The sequence below is a fragment of the Carica papaya genome, chromosome 9, assembly GCF_054855325.1.
Source record: "Carica papaya isolate Zhongbai chromosome 9, ASM5485532v1, whole genome shotgun sequence".
NCBI classification, from domain to species: domain Eukaryota; kingdom Viridiplantae; phylum Streptophyta; class Magnoliopsida; order Brassicales; family Caricaceae; genus Carica; species Carica papaya.
Genome location: NC_142317.1, coordinates 6,280,866 through 6,295,824, shown reverse-complemented (window position 1 = coordinate 6,295,824; position 14,959 = coordinate 6,280,866). Strand labels below are relative to the sequence as shown.

Sequence of the window (14,959 nt, the reverse complement as noted above, 5' to 3'; positions counted from 1 at the left end):
CAATTAAAAAAATTAAGGATAAGAACAATAAACCTATTATTTTAACTTTTTTAAAGAAAAAAAAAATTATTGTTTTTATTAAAAAAATTATTCCGAGGTACCTTTTTTTTGGAATATAATTATGTGGTTTACAAAATTAACGTGTTTATTCTAACCATTATCAATATATTCGTCCATATTACAAGTTTATTTGGTTTTTGCCTAATGTATAATAAAATATATGATAAATTAATAAATTAATTTTTAAAATTTAATTTTTATTATAATTTATTTTTATTATGTTTTTATTATAATTTAGTCATCGATATTTAATATTTATTTATTTTTTAAATAAAATAATTAAATTATATTTAAAAAATAATTTTAATTAATTAATTATATTAATAAATTAATAACAGTAAAAAATAAATCTAATAATATGATTAATTTAATTAATTAGTTAAAATTATTTTCTAAAATATTATTTAATTAATGTTATCTTTATTAAAAATAAAAAATAGTGAAAAATATATTAAAATCTAAATTATATCATATCTGAAATTTTTGAAAAGTAACTTAGAAATTTTAATATAAAAAAAAGTTGTGTGTGTACATAATGTCGTTAGCATTATCAGAGTATGGCACTGGTACAAAGCGTACCGCCCATCCTTTCGTGATAGTACGCATCATGTGCGGTGTAGTACGACTCTCCTTGTACTGTGTAAGTCCGCTGACGTGGCCACATCAGGATCGTCCATTCGCTTATAATATATGTTGCTTAACCGCTGATTTTACCTTCCAGCACAAACAGACAGTACTTAATATAAGTGAAAAATAAAGATGAACGCTCTTCAACCTGTCCTGAAATTACCAAAAAATTCGAAGCAGAAAGAAGATGGTGGCAGCAGCAACAGCGGTTATGACTGGTACAATTCTCACGTCCTCGCTGCTTCCCCGAGGTCGACATGTCTGCTAACACTCCCTCTTCTCTCTATTGCTCTCTTTCTCTTTGTGTTATTCATTTTTTGGTGATTGATTTTGCAGGGCTTACGAGACCAGTTCCTGGTCTGCATTGGACAAATAACCAGGTTAGTTTAAATATTACTGGTATCGGAAAGTTTGTCATCTGTTTTCATTTCTTAGGAATTTATTGAAAGCTGCTACTTGGAGCGTATTAATGATGTTCGATGAAATGCTTTTACGAAAAAAATTGACGTCTGTTTTTTGCAGCGACAGTTTGTGAGGAAGACTGCCTCTAATGTTATCACTGCAAAATTTGAGCTCAAGCCTCCACCATATCCGCTGGTAAGACTCTGGAGATACACTTTTCTCTGTTGTCTTTCTTTTTCTTTTTCTTCAAATAAAGTATGTAGTTTCCTGACTTTGTTGTTGAGAAGCTAATGTTTTACTGCTTCTCGTTTGCTGCCAAATGGCTGCGCTAACTTCCCTCGGCTATGTCATAGAACGAGGTTAAATTAGCGGTTTTTCTTTTTTAAATTCATCTCACACTCCCTCACGTGTTTTAGAGTTTAAATGAGTCGAAGGTCTTGGTGCTTCAGTGTGGTTTAACCAGCGATGCTTGAAATCTGCACTTCGACTTCGCCATTATCTACCTTTTCAAATTGACCATATATATATATATATTAAACTTAATTAACTTTGAGCTGCTAATAAGTAGCTAGCTTCTCCATTTTCATTCTTGTGCACTCAAATTCCCGCATTGTAAACGTCACAGTAATAGAAATATTTACGTGCTCAACAACAAAACTTGTAAGATGAATTGGGAATTATGTAAATGAGCAACATTTCAGTATCAAATACGGAGCTGCAAAGTTATTCTAAAAATAATAGCCATTGGAAGATAATTCAAATTTTATTTGCAAGCATTCCCTGAAACAGGTTTTTCAAGCAGCCACATAAAAAGTTAGTCGTATTTACTGTGAGCTTGTTGAAATTACTTGCAAATATCAGATATTCAGTTTGAACGCATGTGTCAAATCTGCAGAATGCTTTGGAGCCAAATATGAGCCAAGAAACCCTGGAGTATCACTGGGGAAAGCACCATAGAGCTTATGTTGAGAACCTAAACAAGCAAATTGCAGGAACAGAGTTAAATGGCATGTCATTGGAAGAGATTGTAATTGTTTCATACAACAACGGGGACATGCTTCCAGCTTTCAATAATGCTGCACAGGTTTGCCATGGGTGAATTTTCCATTTCTACCATTTTATTTGGATTGGTTTATTAATAATTCAATGGAAAAATAAGTTACATTGAGCGACAAAAGAGTCAAAGCTATGGTACCAATCAATTAGGTATAATTACTAATTTTTCTGTTATGGTCGTAGATTCTTTTGTATTTTCTTAAAAAGTCATTTTACATGCACAAGAATTTTCTATTGAAAATTTTCTTTTAAGGTTGCACTTTTTGCTCATTATTTGTAGTGCAGGCAAATTTTTGTGTTCCTATGCCGTATGCATTTGTTTTTTTATTAATATCTGCTGTCCGGGAAATTAATTTATAAAAATTTCTGTATGGTATTTGAATTCTCCTATCTGTTTCTAGGCTTGGAATCATCAATTCTTCTGGGAATCCATGAAACCGGGCGGTGGGGGAAAGCCATCTGGAGAACTTCTAAGTTTGATTGAAAGAGATTTTGGTTCTTTTGAAAGATTTGTAGAAGAGTTTAAATCTGCTGCAGCCACGCAATTTGGTTCTGGCTGGGCTTGGCTTTCATGTGGGTATTCCACTTGTTCTGTCTGATGTAGCTTTATTTCACTTTATATCTCCTGTATGTTTCTCTTGCTAGATTTTGTAAGAATAGTTGATTTAGCATTATCTGGGTTGTTCAGATAAAGCAAATAGGCTGAATGTTGGAAATGCAGTAAATCCTTCTCCATCAGATGAGGATAAAAAGCTTGTGGTGGTGAAGAGTCCCAACGCTGTAAATCCCCTTGTTTGGGACTATTCTGTGCGTATTAATGACTGGCCTTGAGATTTCAAATCAGATATGTGCTTTTGCTATGTTAACCTAATTATGTTATTTGGTTGCTTGCAGCCGCTACTTACAATTGATGTTTGGGAGGTATTAAAGATTTTGTGAACTTTCTTTCTGTGAATGGCTTTTTCTATGATAGCATTTGTTATTTGATTACTAACTTTGGAATTTGATCCCTCTACAAACAGCATGCATACTACTTAGACTTTCAGGTACGACTTCTTGAACATAGTTATAGTTTCCTTTCTGTTTTCATGATAATGATCAGTAATTCATTATCTATTTTATTAACGTTATGATAATGATCAGTAATTCATTATCTATTTTATTAACGTTATGATAATGATCAGTAATTCATTATCTATTTTATTAACATTTCCAATTCCAACAGGGTGTATCTTTGTCTTCAGCCTAGTTAACTCTTATTTACTGATGATTTTTAATAAATGTCCCTTTTTCCCTCAGAACCGCAGACCTGATTACATATCAACATTTATGGAGAAGCTTGTATCATGGGATGCAGTAAGTGACAGACTCGAGAATGCGAAGGCTCGCGCTGCAGAAAGAGAAAAAGAAGAAGAAAGGAGGAGAAAGGAGGAAGAGGGGGAAAAAGCTGGAGATGATGAAGCTGTAGAAGTGTACTTGGATAGTGAACATGACGAATCAGAAGTTGAATGAATTTGGAAACATGGACACGTTTTTCTTGAATCTACCATGGGTTTTGTAGGATACCACCAATTTCCGGGTCTTTGCGGGGTTAGGAGATATTAATTGAGATCTAGTTGTTGTGTTGTATCAATGAACAAGCATATTTCAACCCGAATAACACAAACTATTTCCAAGAAGTTCACCCCTTATTCTGACTCAGCTTGCTAAAATGACCAGACTTTTCCCGCCCCCCTCCCACCCCCTTTATTTTGTCTGCGTGGATGTAAGTATAGGTCGAACTAGTTTACCATGATATAACCATTGAAGGGTTTTATTCTCCTAGATTTCTGTACAATGGAATACAGTTAGGAGAGGAGGGGGAGAAGGAACCAATGTAGTAAAAGAAAACAATTGTTACAGTTATCATTATCTTATGGCAGATGTCTTTAGAGACAGAAAAGCTTCAAGATCTGACATCCTCGAATTTTCACGCGGAGGAGGTCCGAAAGCTTCCCAGAACCTAAGAGTCTCATCGCCCCCAGCCGATACTACAGTTTGTCCATCAGGGCTCTGCACAACGGAATGTACAAAAAAAAAAACTTGTAACTAATGGATTTAGGAGGATACAACCATCTATCAAGGTGCTGGTTTATGCAAGGTACAGAACTAAAGAACCTGGCAAAGGTTTATTACTCTGGCTTCATGAGATCCTAACTGTCCTACTTTACTCATGGAAGGGTATCTCCATAAACATAGCTTGTTGTTATGCTCATTCAAACTGTATCCATGCCCACTCAGTATTTCCTTATGATGCCTGTTCCACTCCAATCCACAAATCTGCACATTTTGACATCAATCTATGATGAGCACCCCCAGAAAAAGATGAGCACTTAAGGTATCTTTCCATAAATGCGAAGAATTTCATAGAAACTGACTTGCCTGTGCTTTAGTGTCTACGCTGGAGATGCATCTTCCGTTTTGTGTGTTCCATATCTTAATGCATCCATCTTGGGAGCCTCCTCCGGAGGCAAGTACGCTAAACTGATATGGGCACCACGCAAGAGCCTTGACTGCAGCGCAATGGTCATTAAATCGGAACAAGAAGTTTGTTGATTTCATTTTTGCAGCTTCCCATACATATACCAGATTGTCATTGCCACCACTTGCCAGTAATTTGCCTTCTTTTGACCATTTTAAACCACACACTTCTTGAGTGTGTGCTCGAATGTGGGAAGCCAAATTGTTACCCGCTCTAACTGACAGTTTAAAGGGAATATTAGAATCCAGAAAAACAGCAGATAGATGTTAATCTTTTCCACAACTATCGGGACATTGAATGGTTACCATCATGATTAATAATCTTTTTGTCCTGGCCTCCTGATGTTAAGATGTGGTCTTTCCATGAAATGGCTGCTGTTCTTCCATTATGAGCCTCCAGGTTTCTGACCTGCGTGTAAGAGAAACTGTACTTTCAGCTTCACACATAGGATCGTGTATAGTTGTATCTTGAAAATGGGTGAAACTTATTTTTTTATTCAATTTTCAGTGACTAAACACTAGGGTTTGCACAAACATATACTGAATTTAGAAGATAAAAAGTCAAGGAAGAAAGGAGAAGCATACAAGTTTTGAAGTTTCAGCATCCCATAGCTGAAGTTTAGAGCGCATGTATCCTACTGTAATGATTCTGGAATCATCAGACCAGGCCAAGCTTGTAGGATAATTATTTTCATCATCATGAACATCAAACAGTTTCTTTGTATCTCCATTCTCTGGATTCCACAGGTATATTTCTGGACCCAGAGCCACAGCAAGAACATTGTTTTGTCCCCAATCTATGATGTTTAAATAATAATCATTTCTAAGCCTCGGTGCATCCAAAATCCTAGCTGCTCCCTGTACCCACAAAGGATAAGTTATCTAGAATTGCAGTAGGAGATTCAAAGAAGAAAAAGGCTGTACAGGGACCTTAGGCAACCACCTTGGGCAAGGATCGAAACCGATTTTGCTTGCTGCCGAAATCTAGTTCTTCTGCATCATCTCGTCGCATTTCATCAATATGAAGAAGGGACTTTCTGCTAGATTTAGGGCTTCCCCTAAAAACTAACATCCTAAATGGTCTCCCTTCTGAATCCAATGTCAGTTTTTCCGCTAATTTGTCTCTGTATACTTCCTACATGAATCAAACAACTTCATGGTTGATAATTTTATGTTGCATTTTAACATGCTTACCAAGTCATGATTCGAGAATTTCCCCAACAAAATAACTCAATTATATATACGAGAAGCACAAGACAATGTTTGAATGCAATCATGTTTTTGAACGTCTGATTGAGATCATATATTAGCTTCTTAGTCACAAATTGCATCAAGATTTGAACCCAAGAACCTGAGTACCCTTCTATTAATGAAAGAGAAAACATACATTAAATTTCGGATTGTGAAATTCTCGAGTTCTGTTAGTCAACAAACTATGGGCCTGATCAAGATCCATCAAACTCCGATTGGGTATAAACCGATCACCCTTGGCATAAAATACACAGAAGAATCGTTCTTCAATTAAGAATAAGAATAAGAATAAAAAGAAGACGAAGAAGAAGAAGAAGAAGAAGGGTGATCTTTTGTTTAAGAAATGAAACAAAGAAAGGTTCATTACCGGAAAATCATATTCGGTGGGACTGCTCAGGAGCCGTCTGGGAGAGTACCAATCTGATTCAAGTAATTTCCGCAGTGCCATTTCATCCATTTCGAGGAACCAGAATATGAAGAAATGAAGATATTATTTTGAAGCAAAAGCTAGAACTGGCAGTCTTAGGACGTACTTATCTCCCGCCAGAAAAGCCCAACGGTCGGGATGCAACTGTTGTTATAGTTGAAGAGTCGGGTCGATTTGAGATAACGGATCCACTGAATTACCGGTTGACCCGATTGTAGTCGGATGCGGGCTGTAACCGTCTTCTTAGGGCCCTATTTGTCCTTTACGTAGATATAGATTAAGGTCAGATACACAAGTTTCGCATATTTGTAATAAAAATAAAATAATAATAAAGTACGGTCATATATATATGTATACACACATTTAGTACAACTATAGATTAATATTTTGTAATTTTTTAAAAAGAATTTAGTACCCACGATTTAGTTTTTAACATTTTATATAGATTTATTCATGTTCAAATTGTAATTGCATTTATTTATATTTCTAAATAAAAATACACTTAAATTTATTATAAGATAAATTAAAACTTAAAGAGATTAGTATCTTTTTTTAATTTAATGATAAAAAAAATTAAATAGATTATAAAAAGATTGTTTTAATTTTCTAAAAGTAATAACACTACCACTAAAAGAGATGCTGAAAATTGAAGAAAGTTGGTAAACTGATGATAGAGGAGTTAGCAACCGAAACTCCAGCGAACGGCGGCTGTAACGATAGTAGTTTTAAGGTAATAAAATGCTTCATTTACATTATGATGTTTGTGAAGTAGTTGATTACGCTAATAAAATCAGTTTATGATTAAAGAACAAGGCCTGGATCACATTTTATCATGTTTAAGGATTGAAAACACGGGGACTGACTGATTATTCAACAACACGAATTAATCATATACACTCCAACAAAAATGACACACCTACATATATATGTATATCCAAGTTAAGGAAGGTGAGGTCCGTTAGGGACTCTACATGATCTCCTGATCTCCCCAGAGGTGCCGGTGAGCACTCCAACAGCTCCCAGTTTAACCACGGCAGCACCAAACCTAGTGGGGAAATCAAGAGAATTGGCTAGATTGGCCACCAGAGGTCTTGTCACAGGGTGTAATGTTAGCTTCTGGTCAAACTTGAGAACTCCTCTGTTAGACATTAACTGCTTGTAGTAGGCTGAGTCAATTGTGAATGGCCCAACTGGACTGCTCTGATCCAGGTTTACTGTGTTGTCTGTGGTTGCATTTTCAGGACACCTTGATTTTAGCTCATTGACTAGCAAATGGTCCATGCTTGGCTCAAATCTCCCTGTGTTTTTCATGTTGTATAGCCCATCTTTGATGTTGGAACAATGTACAACTCCAACACTGTGAGCACCTGCATTAACAGGAAAAATACCCGGTTTGTTTTTTAAAGCCGTTATAACTATTTCAATTGAAAGAATTTAATTATCATAAAATATTTTCTTTACCTAAATATATTATGGTCCACTAGAACAAAATTCAAATTCGTCGTTACAGTTCTATTAATACACTGATGAAATAAGTTATAAATTATGTTAAATTAAATAGGTTGGTCACTGTCAGTTCATAATATATCAATTCAGTTAATAGAATCTTATCGATGTAGTAATGAATTAAGTTTTATCTTTTAATCCATCGTGACTACTGTAATTAAAAAAATCTAACCATCATGAAATATTTCTTTTGCTTAAATATGTCATATTCTATTAAGATAAAATTTAACTTAGTCGTTACATATCTACCAACACACACTGATAAGATAAATCATAAGTCATGGTAAATGAAATTGAACGGTTACTACCATTTCAAAATATACTAATTTAATCATTACAAGTTTACTATCGTACTGATGAGTTAAGACATAAATTTTACTAAATTAAATATTATTGTTGGTCTCAACCTGCACATAATACATTCACAAAGCAACAAGTTTTATATGTTTAATAAATTTTAAATTCCGACGTTCAAGTAAACCGTTAAAAATCTTAACCGATAGATCACACCGTATTTGTGATAATTGATTATGAATTTTGAAGCAATGAAAAATTGTAATTTTATGTAAGATGTACCTAAAAGAAGAACCATGTCTGTAGGAGTAAGCCCTTTATCTGCAAAAAGCTTGATAGACTCGGACACAGATATTGAAGGCGATGGGAGACTACTGTTCAAATTGTGAGCTGCAGATGCTAAGCTATCTCTTCTTCCAGTCCGCACGTCATATCTGCCCCCACCACCCTGGAAGTAATTTATGGTCATATATGAATTACATCATTTTCAGCACTTTATTTACAATAATCATTATTAATTGAATACCCAGTTCATCAATTATATATATATATATATATATATATATATATTCCAGTGATTATACCAAGAAAACAGCATCTCTGGTTGCAATGGCGATGAGGTCAGCGCAAGAGACGACACCAGGGCACAGTTTTTCCACAGCAGCCTTTGCTTCATCTATGATATTGTATCCTCTCAATCTCAGATTTGGAGTTGCTCTTTTCTCGCTTTTCATGCCGTCTAACAGTAACGATGCATCACAACCCTTTAATTTTGTACATCATTTTCATGGAAATTAATCACTTTCTTACTCAAAATTAATAATCAGATTCATCTCAGCTTGTGGAATTGTATACTTGAGAAATGACCCAGATCATGCTAATTCAAAATTAGAATTACAAGGGTCCACATAAAGCTTGTTTATCTATAGAATTAATAAATGGTTGAACATGCTTTTCCTGCATGGAATGGGAAAAGAACACAAACAAGTATTCAAAAGTGCAAAAAGAAAAGGAAGAGCTTACACCAACAATGCAGTCATGGAACTGTAAGCGCAAGAGAGAGGCGACAATGGTTGGATCTCTGACGAATTGCCCAGTGACAACTCCGGCTACTGTGGCCTCAACATCGGCAATCCCACATTTTCCCCCGTAGAATCCGACGCGCAATGCGCCCCGACATAGAACTGCCCAGTTTGCCAACATTATCACCCATAACCCAACACTCACTTCAGCTGTTGCTACCTTCATCTTGTTTATGAAATCAAAGGATATTGCTGATAATTTCTTCTCTATACTTAGTTTGACAGTGGGAGATAGGAAGAATGTGACAACAGAACAAAACCCTCTTACAATTTTCTAAAGTTAATTTCTCCTAAAGAAATAAAAGTTCCGGAGGAAGTGCATTTAAGTGTGTGTTTAAAGATAGAGAATGGTGCTCTTGGTGCCACTTCCATTTTGGCTAACACCTTCTCTTTTTCACATTAATTGAATCTGATTATTTTTCTATTCATTTGATAATCCATTTTATTAAGAGGCACCAATGAAATGTTGCCTGCTGTCCGAGGATCAGAAGTCGAACTCTCAGTTAAAATTCCTCGAATCTTATCATGAAGAGATGATTTCCTGTCAAAAAGTTACTGGGGAAGTAGAACCATTATGGCTGATTCTAATAAAGTGAAACATTTGAATAGGAGGAGACAGTAGATGAATTCACCATTTCACCATTTCAGAAAGAATAAAATTGTGTGAAGCGTTGAAAAGAAAGCATCAAAAGTATCTTATGCCAAAAGTATTTACAACCAATGTGAATTCAGGATTCTCAGGACAATATTGTACTGCCACTAATGGATGATCTAAGGAGAAGCCTGAACCTTCAGACACTAAGAACACCTCCCTATTTTTACAAACACGAACAGAGTAGAGTGCCATAAACCTGAATATCAGAGACAAAATTAGTACAAGTAAGACGATCGATGGGCAGGTGCAGTAGGAGGCAAAGGAGCATGCCTAAGAGCGGTACTGTTATATGGATTGTTCTCCACTATTGCATCAGCAAAACCATATAGATCAGATGCTGAGCTCCGCTTAGTAGCAGCAGCACCAGCAGACAAATTTGGCAAACTTCCAAAACCTTCTACAGATGACGATGATGACCCATACAGGCTAGCAAGTCCAACTGATGTTTGTTTTCCAGCATAACTTTGTCTATAAGTTGGATCTCTAATGCCATGCCGTCCATGTGGCAGGTTACTGGGGCTTATAGTTTGCTGAAGCTCATCAACTCTTGTCTCACCATGAATCCTAGAGTATGAACCTATCTTAAGGTAATCTACACCAGCTGCCATATTGTGTCCAACTCCAGCTGCGAGCACTGAATCTTTACCAACTACCTTCGGGCCAAGAATATTTTCATGCAAAGATCCAACACCAGGTCCATGTGATAAGGAAGAGGCATAATAACTATGAACATGACCAGAGAAACCAGCAGTCACTGCATTTGGCATCAAATTATCATATGGCTTCATCCCATCAATGTGACTAACCGCCCGGTGGTCATGTAATCCATTTATACGGGGGGATATCATCAAAGGTGATTCTTTAACGGTAAACTTTAAACGTTTTGCTTCTGGTGATTCAATTTCCTCCATTTTTCTCTTTGCCTCTGCTTTCTCGTCTACTTTTTTGTTAAGATCAGCGATTTCTTTCTCCAATTTGATAATTTGTTCTTTAATTTGACCACCAGGAAGAACCTTTGTGAGATCAAGATTAATCTTGTGATCTTCCAAGCACTTAAGCATTGATTGCAGAGCAGCTAAATGCTTTTCATTCGCCCTTTTCTGTAAAGATGATAACAAATGTGGAGCATTAAATTGGGCAAGGAAGATAATAATGACAAAAGATACATGAAGGACATTGGAAGAATCCATACCAAAGCCACAGGAGAATTATTAGCTTCTCGTTTTGCTCTTTTCAGCATTTCCTTAGACTCTCTTAAGAATGTAGTCAAAATTGTCTGAGGAGAAAATTTATCTTCCATCCCAAAGATAACAGCAACATCAACAGCTTCAACATGCATTCCCTTCTTCATCACGCTCCCTATAATATCTGTGACGGAGATGAGATGATATTTCCATCAAGATCAAGAATTATATCAATAAACAAATAATATCTTCATCATCAAAGGAAATTAAAAAGAAAAATATTTAATCCACCATGTGCAAGCTAAAAAAATGCTGCAAGCTTTGTACTAAGACAATAAATAAATTAGAAAAAATAATGAAATTCAAGGATATCAAAACTTAAAAGAAAAATAAAAGCTTATAAAGATGTGCAAACTTATACAGTATGATGTAGGACAAATTAAGATTAATTTGCCTATTAACAGATTTGGAGATAAAACTTATACACATATCTGAGTCATGCATTTCAAAACTATATTCTTCATACATCATGTTGTATGCTGAACATGAAAAGTATAGGTAGTCTTGTCATATTGAACGTGTCGATATAAAACTAAAGTCGACCTTGAAGAATGTGTGAACATTCTAGAAGCTATATCATCTATCCAAGCCAGTCTACATTCTTCCAAATGTGATTGCATTATAAGAGTAAGTCGTTCAACTATAGAGATTGGAACAAGATTCTTGGAGCAACCCTCACAAGTGATTATTTCTGTAAGGGAATGGGGGTAGAAAATTTGGAGAATGCTTCAAATTTCCTCAACTTTGGAGAATGCTTCAAACTTCCTCAACTTTAGTGGCTTACTACCAACCTCCAAGAAAGATAACACATTCTCCTTCTCAATATTCTCCACATTTCAAATTTTCCACAAACGATGTGTAGAGTGCAAATCTGGTGAAGAAGACTACAAAAACAAGCACAGACAAAAAAGGAAAAGAACTTGCCCGAACCAATGGAAAAACTAATCAAGAAGAGGTTGAAGCGGTAGGGGGAACTGATTTGGTTAAACCAGTTTTAAAAGTCAAAACAAGGCACAATTTTGCAAAGTTCACTCTTAGGTTAGACGTGTGGGGAATCCACGAACGACCTCTGGTTGCTGAGGAACGTTAGGTCTCAGGTTGTAAGCTCACATACTATCGGTTTGCATATCAAGGGTTAGTGTGAGGTCCCATGGCTGAGACAGTTTTAGGCAACTGATGCATTTTCCCAGGTGTATTTCTTGGTGGAGATTTGGTATGGCCCGGTAAAAGACCATTGAAGCAAGTGGTGGTGCCTGTGTTGATCACTTCACATTGATTGTAGTTGATCGGCTACTGGTGGCTGATAAGTGTTTAGGGTTTGCAATTTTTTTTTTTAATAATTTGGGAGTGCTTAGTTGTAGGAACTTTTAGGTCTTACCAATTGATAGTAGTAGAAATTAGGGTTAATTTGCCTATTAAATTCGGGGATAGAACCTAGATATCACACTGAGGATTTCTAAGACATCATCTAAAAATTTTCGAACATCACTGCTTAAGGTTTAGTTTCATCACAAAACCAGAAAGATGGCGAAAATTCTCAAGTATTTATACTGCCTCTTAATTATCCTTTTCCAAATAGGATTTGACTATGGAATATTACCACTGATATAATTAAGAAATACCACAACTAAGGAAAACATAAAATAAATCCTACATAATTAAATTCCTAAAGAAAATAAAACCCCAATACTAGTAGAGTCCTAACTTTGGCAATACTACTACAATTGCTTGTATTTCAGCTCGAAATGCAATTGCAATTCTACTTCATATCCATCCTACATCATGTTTTAACTTGATTAAGCTAATTAAGCACATATCTTTGAGAAATATTTTTTTTGAAAGGGTTTTTCTTGAAAGAATCTCTTTCAGCAATACAAAACACCCTCATGCATGAATACATCTCTTTCAGCATCTCTTATGTTAACATTTATGACATGTGTACAAGCCTTTCATAAATGAATTCTCCCAAATATTTCTTCTTATCTCGTATTCAAAAACATTTGACTGCAGATTTTCTCAACTACGCATTCATCATAAATCATTAATAACAAATCCAATCACTTATGGCCTCCGTTCTATAGAAGAGGGAAAAAACAAAGAGCTCCCATCTTTAACTAACTGGTTAATTCATTCCTCGTGGGACTGAGCTGTGGTAAGGCGGTATAGGAAAATCTTTTCCAATGATTCTGACATTTTTTGTGCTGACCTATCTTACCGAGTAAAGTTGAAGCTAAAGAAACGAATATCCTAAGAGTCAATGCAAACAGTTGTTGCATCAGCTAGCTAAAAAACACCTGAGTTCCACAGCTGGATTATCCAAGAATAATTGGAAGCTTAATCAACCACGAGAGTCTTTGCTTCATTATGAATGCTATTGTTTTGAGGTTTCTTTCCTGGTTTACGACTACTTTTTGAGTTCCTGTCTCCTTCTAAAAAACTACTGTATTCGTGTATATGTAGGCATAGATAAACTAATTCAGCAATTAACCTCAAGCATCCAAAACAACAACAATGACTAAAAAAGCAATGGGTTCCTTAATATCTCTTAAGTGTTAAAATGAATAAGTACCTGCAATCCTGGGAACAAGTACACGAGAGCGCCTAAGAGCATCTAAAATCTTCTTAGGATTACTCAGCCGAATCAAGTCCTTCAAATCCTCATTCTTAAAAGCAGCAGGAATCCCAAAACAAGCAACGAAAGCAAGCAAACCCCTTGCATCAATCTCCCCAGCCTTAGCCAAACCTCCCTCAGCAATCAGTCTCTTCCTCCACCCAATTGCTCCCTTCTCTGCCTCCTCCTTCACAGATGGCTCAATCTCGATCTCCCCCTCGTTGCAGTTTCCCAGCATCATAAGAAAGAACTCCAGAACCAAAACGGACGCTTGCCTTGCCGGAATCATAGGAGAGTCCTTGGTGTAGGCTTTGATGCCCTGGAGATAAAATCTCCCAATGCAATCCAACACGAGCTTAGCCGGCTTCGGAGCCAGCTTGATCGCCGCAGGAGCCTCCTCGCGGAGTCTAGGGATATCAGACAGATGCGTGACAACGTACTTGCGAAGACCGCGGCTGCACATCGTTTGGCAGAGGGACCGAAGTTCCGAGCCATTACTGGATTGGGTTTCTGGTTTTTTGGCTGTCACATCCTTTGTTGCGCCCATTTGTTGTGACGTAGGATTTGCCTCAGAGGGAACGGCTGCCGGAATTTGTGGGTGAATCTGCGAGGGGGAGGTAGTGGCGGCTTTGAACTTGGTATCAATGGCGGTTCGAATGAAATCCAGGTGCTTTTGCAATTCATCGAATCTCCGACTGAAGGTGTCAATGGCGGAGGAGAGAGGGCCGAGCTGTTCAACGGCCTTGAAAATTTGTGGTAGCTGGGGCTCTGACTGGGTTTCTTGTTGTAGTGCTAAGATGATTGGAATTAGGTCGATGGGTTCTGCTTTCGGATTCAAGAAAGCTTGCTGGTCGTAATGGTGTTTCTGCGACAATGAAGGTCGAGTTGGTGATTGCTGCTCCTCCTTCATGATGGGCGAAGAAGAAGAGTTGGAGATGATAGGGTCGGAGGACGATGTCATGAAATAGTGGGTATATACATATATCTATGGGTGTGTGTATTATTTTAGAACCCTAAATAATTTGCACTTCCCAGTTCCCCCAAATACGTTAGAGCTCACTACCCTTCCATCCCAGGGGAATAAATGCATGTAAATTAGAAAAAATTTTATTTGGGTTTAAAAAAAAAAAAAGTGATGAAATTAACAAAAAAAAAAAAACACAATTATTTTTATAAAAAAAAAATTGAATATATGCATATTATAAATATTGTTTATTTGTGCTA

At 36.4% G+C, this 14,959-nt stretch overlaps 4 protein-coding genes across 8 annotated transcripts; 1 reads left to right on the top strand and 3 right to left on the bottom strand.

The window, feature by feature from the left end:
- Positions 1–777: 777 nt before the first annotated feature.
- Positions 778–3,824, top strand: FSD2 (Fe superoxide dismutase 2). Of its 4 annotated transcripts, none has more exons than XM_022049869.2 (9): positions 778–938; positions 1,024–1,067; positions 1,216–1,284; positions 1,985–2,173; positions 2,547–2,718; positions 2,834–2,952; positions 3,040–3,066; positions 3,168–3,191; positions 3,445–3,824. In XM_022049869.2, the coding sequence occupies exons 1-9, from the start codon at positions 875–877 to the stop codon at positions 3,655–3,657; spliced, it is 921 nt and encodes a 306-aa protein (XP_021905561.1). In that variant the 5' UTR covers positions 778–874; the 3' UTR covers positions 3,658–3,824. The 4 variants fall into 4 exon arrangements, with proteins under 4 accessions (XP_021905561.1, XP_021905560.1, XP_021905563.2 ...); XM_022049868.2 differs by having other exon boundaries at positions 1,210–1,284; XM_022049871.2 differs by having other exon boundaries at positions 779–905.
- A 91-nt stretch (positions 3,825–3,915) lies between these two features.
- On the bottom strand, positions 3,916–6,751 carry LOC110820420 (cell division cycle 20.5, cofactor of APC complex-like). 2 transcript variants are annotated; one of them, XM_022049872.2, is made up of 8 exons: positions 6,284–6,751; positions 6,053–6,151; positions 5,609–5,800; positions 5,251–5,523; positions 4,972–5,074; positions 4,567–4,883; positions 4,303–4,464; positions 3,916–4,197 (listed from the first exon to the last, which is right to left on the bottom strand). In XM_022049872.2, exons 1-8 carry the CDS (start codon positions 6,371–6,373, stop codon positions 4,054–4,056), a joined length of 1,380 nt encoding a protein of 459 aa, XP_021905564.2. In that variant the 5' UTR covers positions 6,374–6,751; the 3' UTR covers positions 3,916–4,053. The 2 variants fall into 2 exon arrangements, with proteins under 2 accessions (XP_021905564.2, XP_088068266.1); XM_088212140.1 differs by having other exon boundaries at positions 6,053–6,749.
- A 368-nt stretch (positions 6,752–7,119) lies between these two features.
- RHS18 (root hair specific 18) lies at positions 7,120–9,752 on the bottom strand. The gene is made up of 4 exons (XM_022049867.2): positions 9,167–9,752; positions 8,728–8,907; positions 8,426–8,591; positions 7,120–7,710 (listed from the first exon to the last, which is right to left on the bottom strand). Exons 1-4 carry the CDS (start codon positions 9,389–9,391, stop codon positions 7,283–7,285), a joined length of 999 nt encoding a protein of 332 aa, XP_021905559.1. The 5' UTR covers positions 9,392–9,752; the 3' UTR covers positions 7,120–7,282.
- Positions 9,753–9,896: 144 nt separating this feature from the next.
- FRI (FRIGIDA-like protein) lies at positions 9,897–14,814 on the bottom strand. The gene is made up of 3 exons (XM_088211378.1): positions 13,694–14,814; positions 11,073–11,248; positions 9,897–10,980 (listed from the first exon to the last, which is right to left on the bottom strand). The coding sequence occupies exons 1-3, from the start codon at positions 14,694–14,696 to the stop codon at positions 10,096–10,098; spliced, it is 2,064 nt and encodes a 687-aa protein (XP_088067504.1). The 5' UTR covers positions 14,697–14,814; the 3' UTR covers positions 9,897–10,095.
- Between the last annotated feature and the right edge of the window lie 145 nt (positions 14,815–14,959).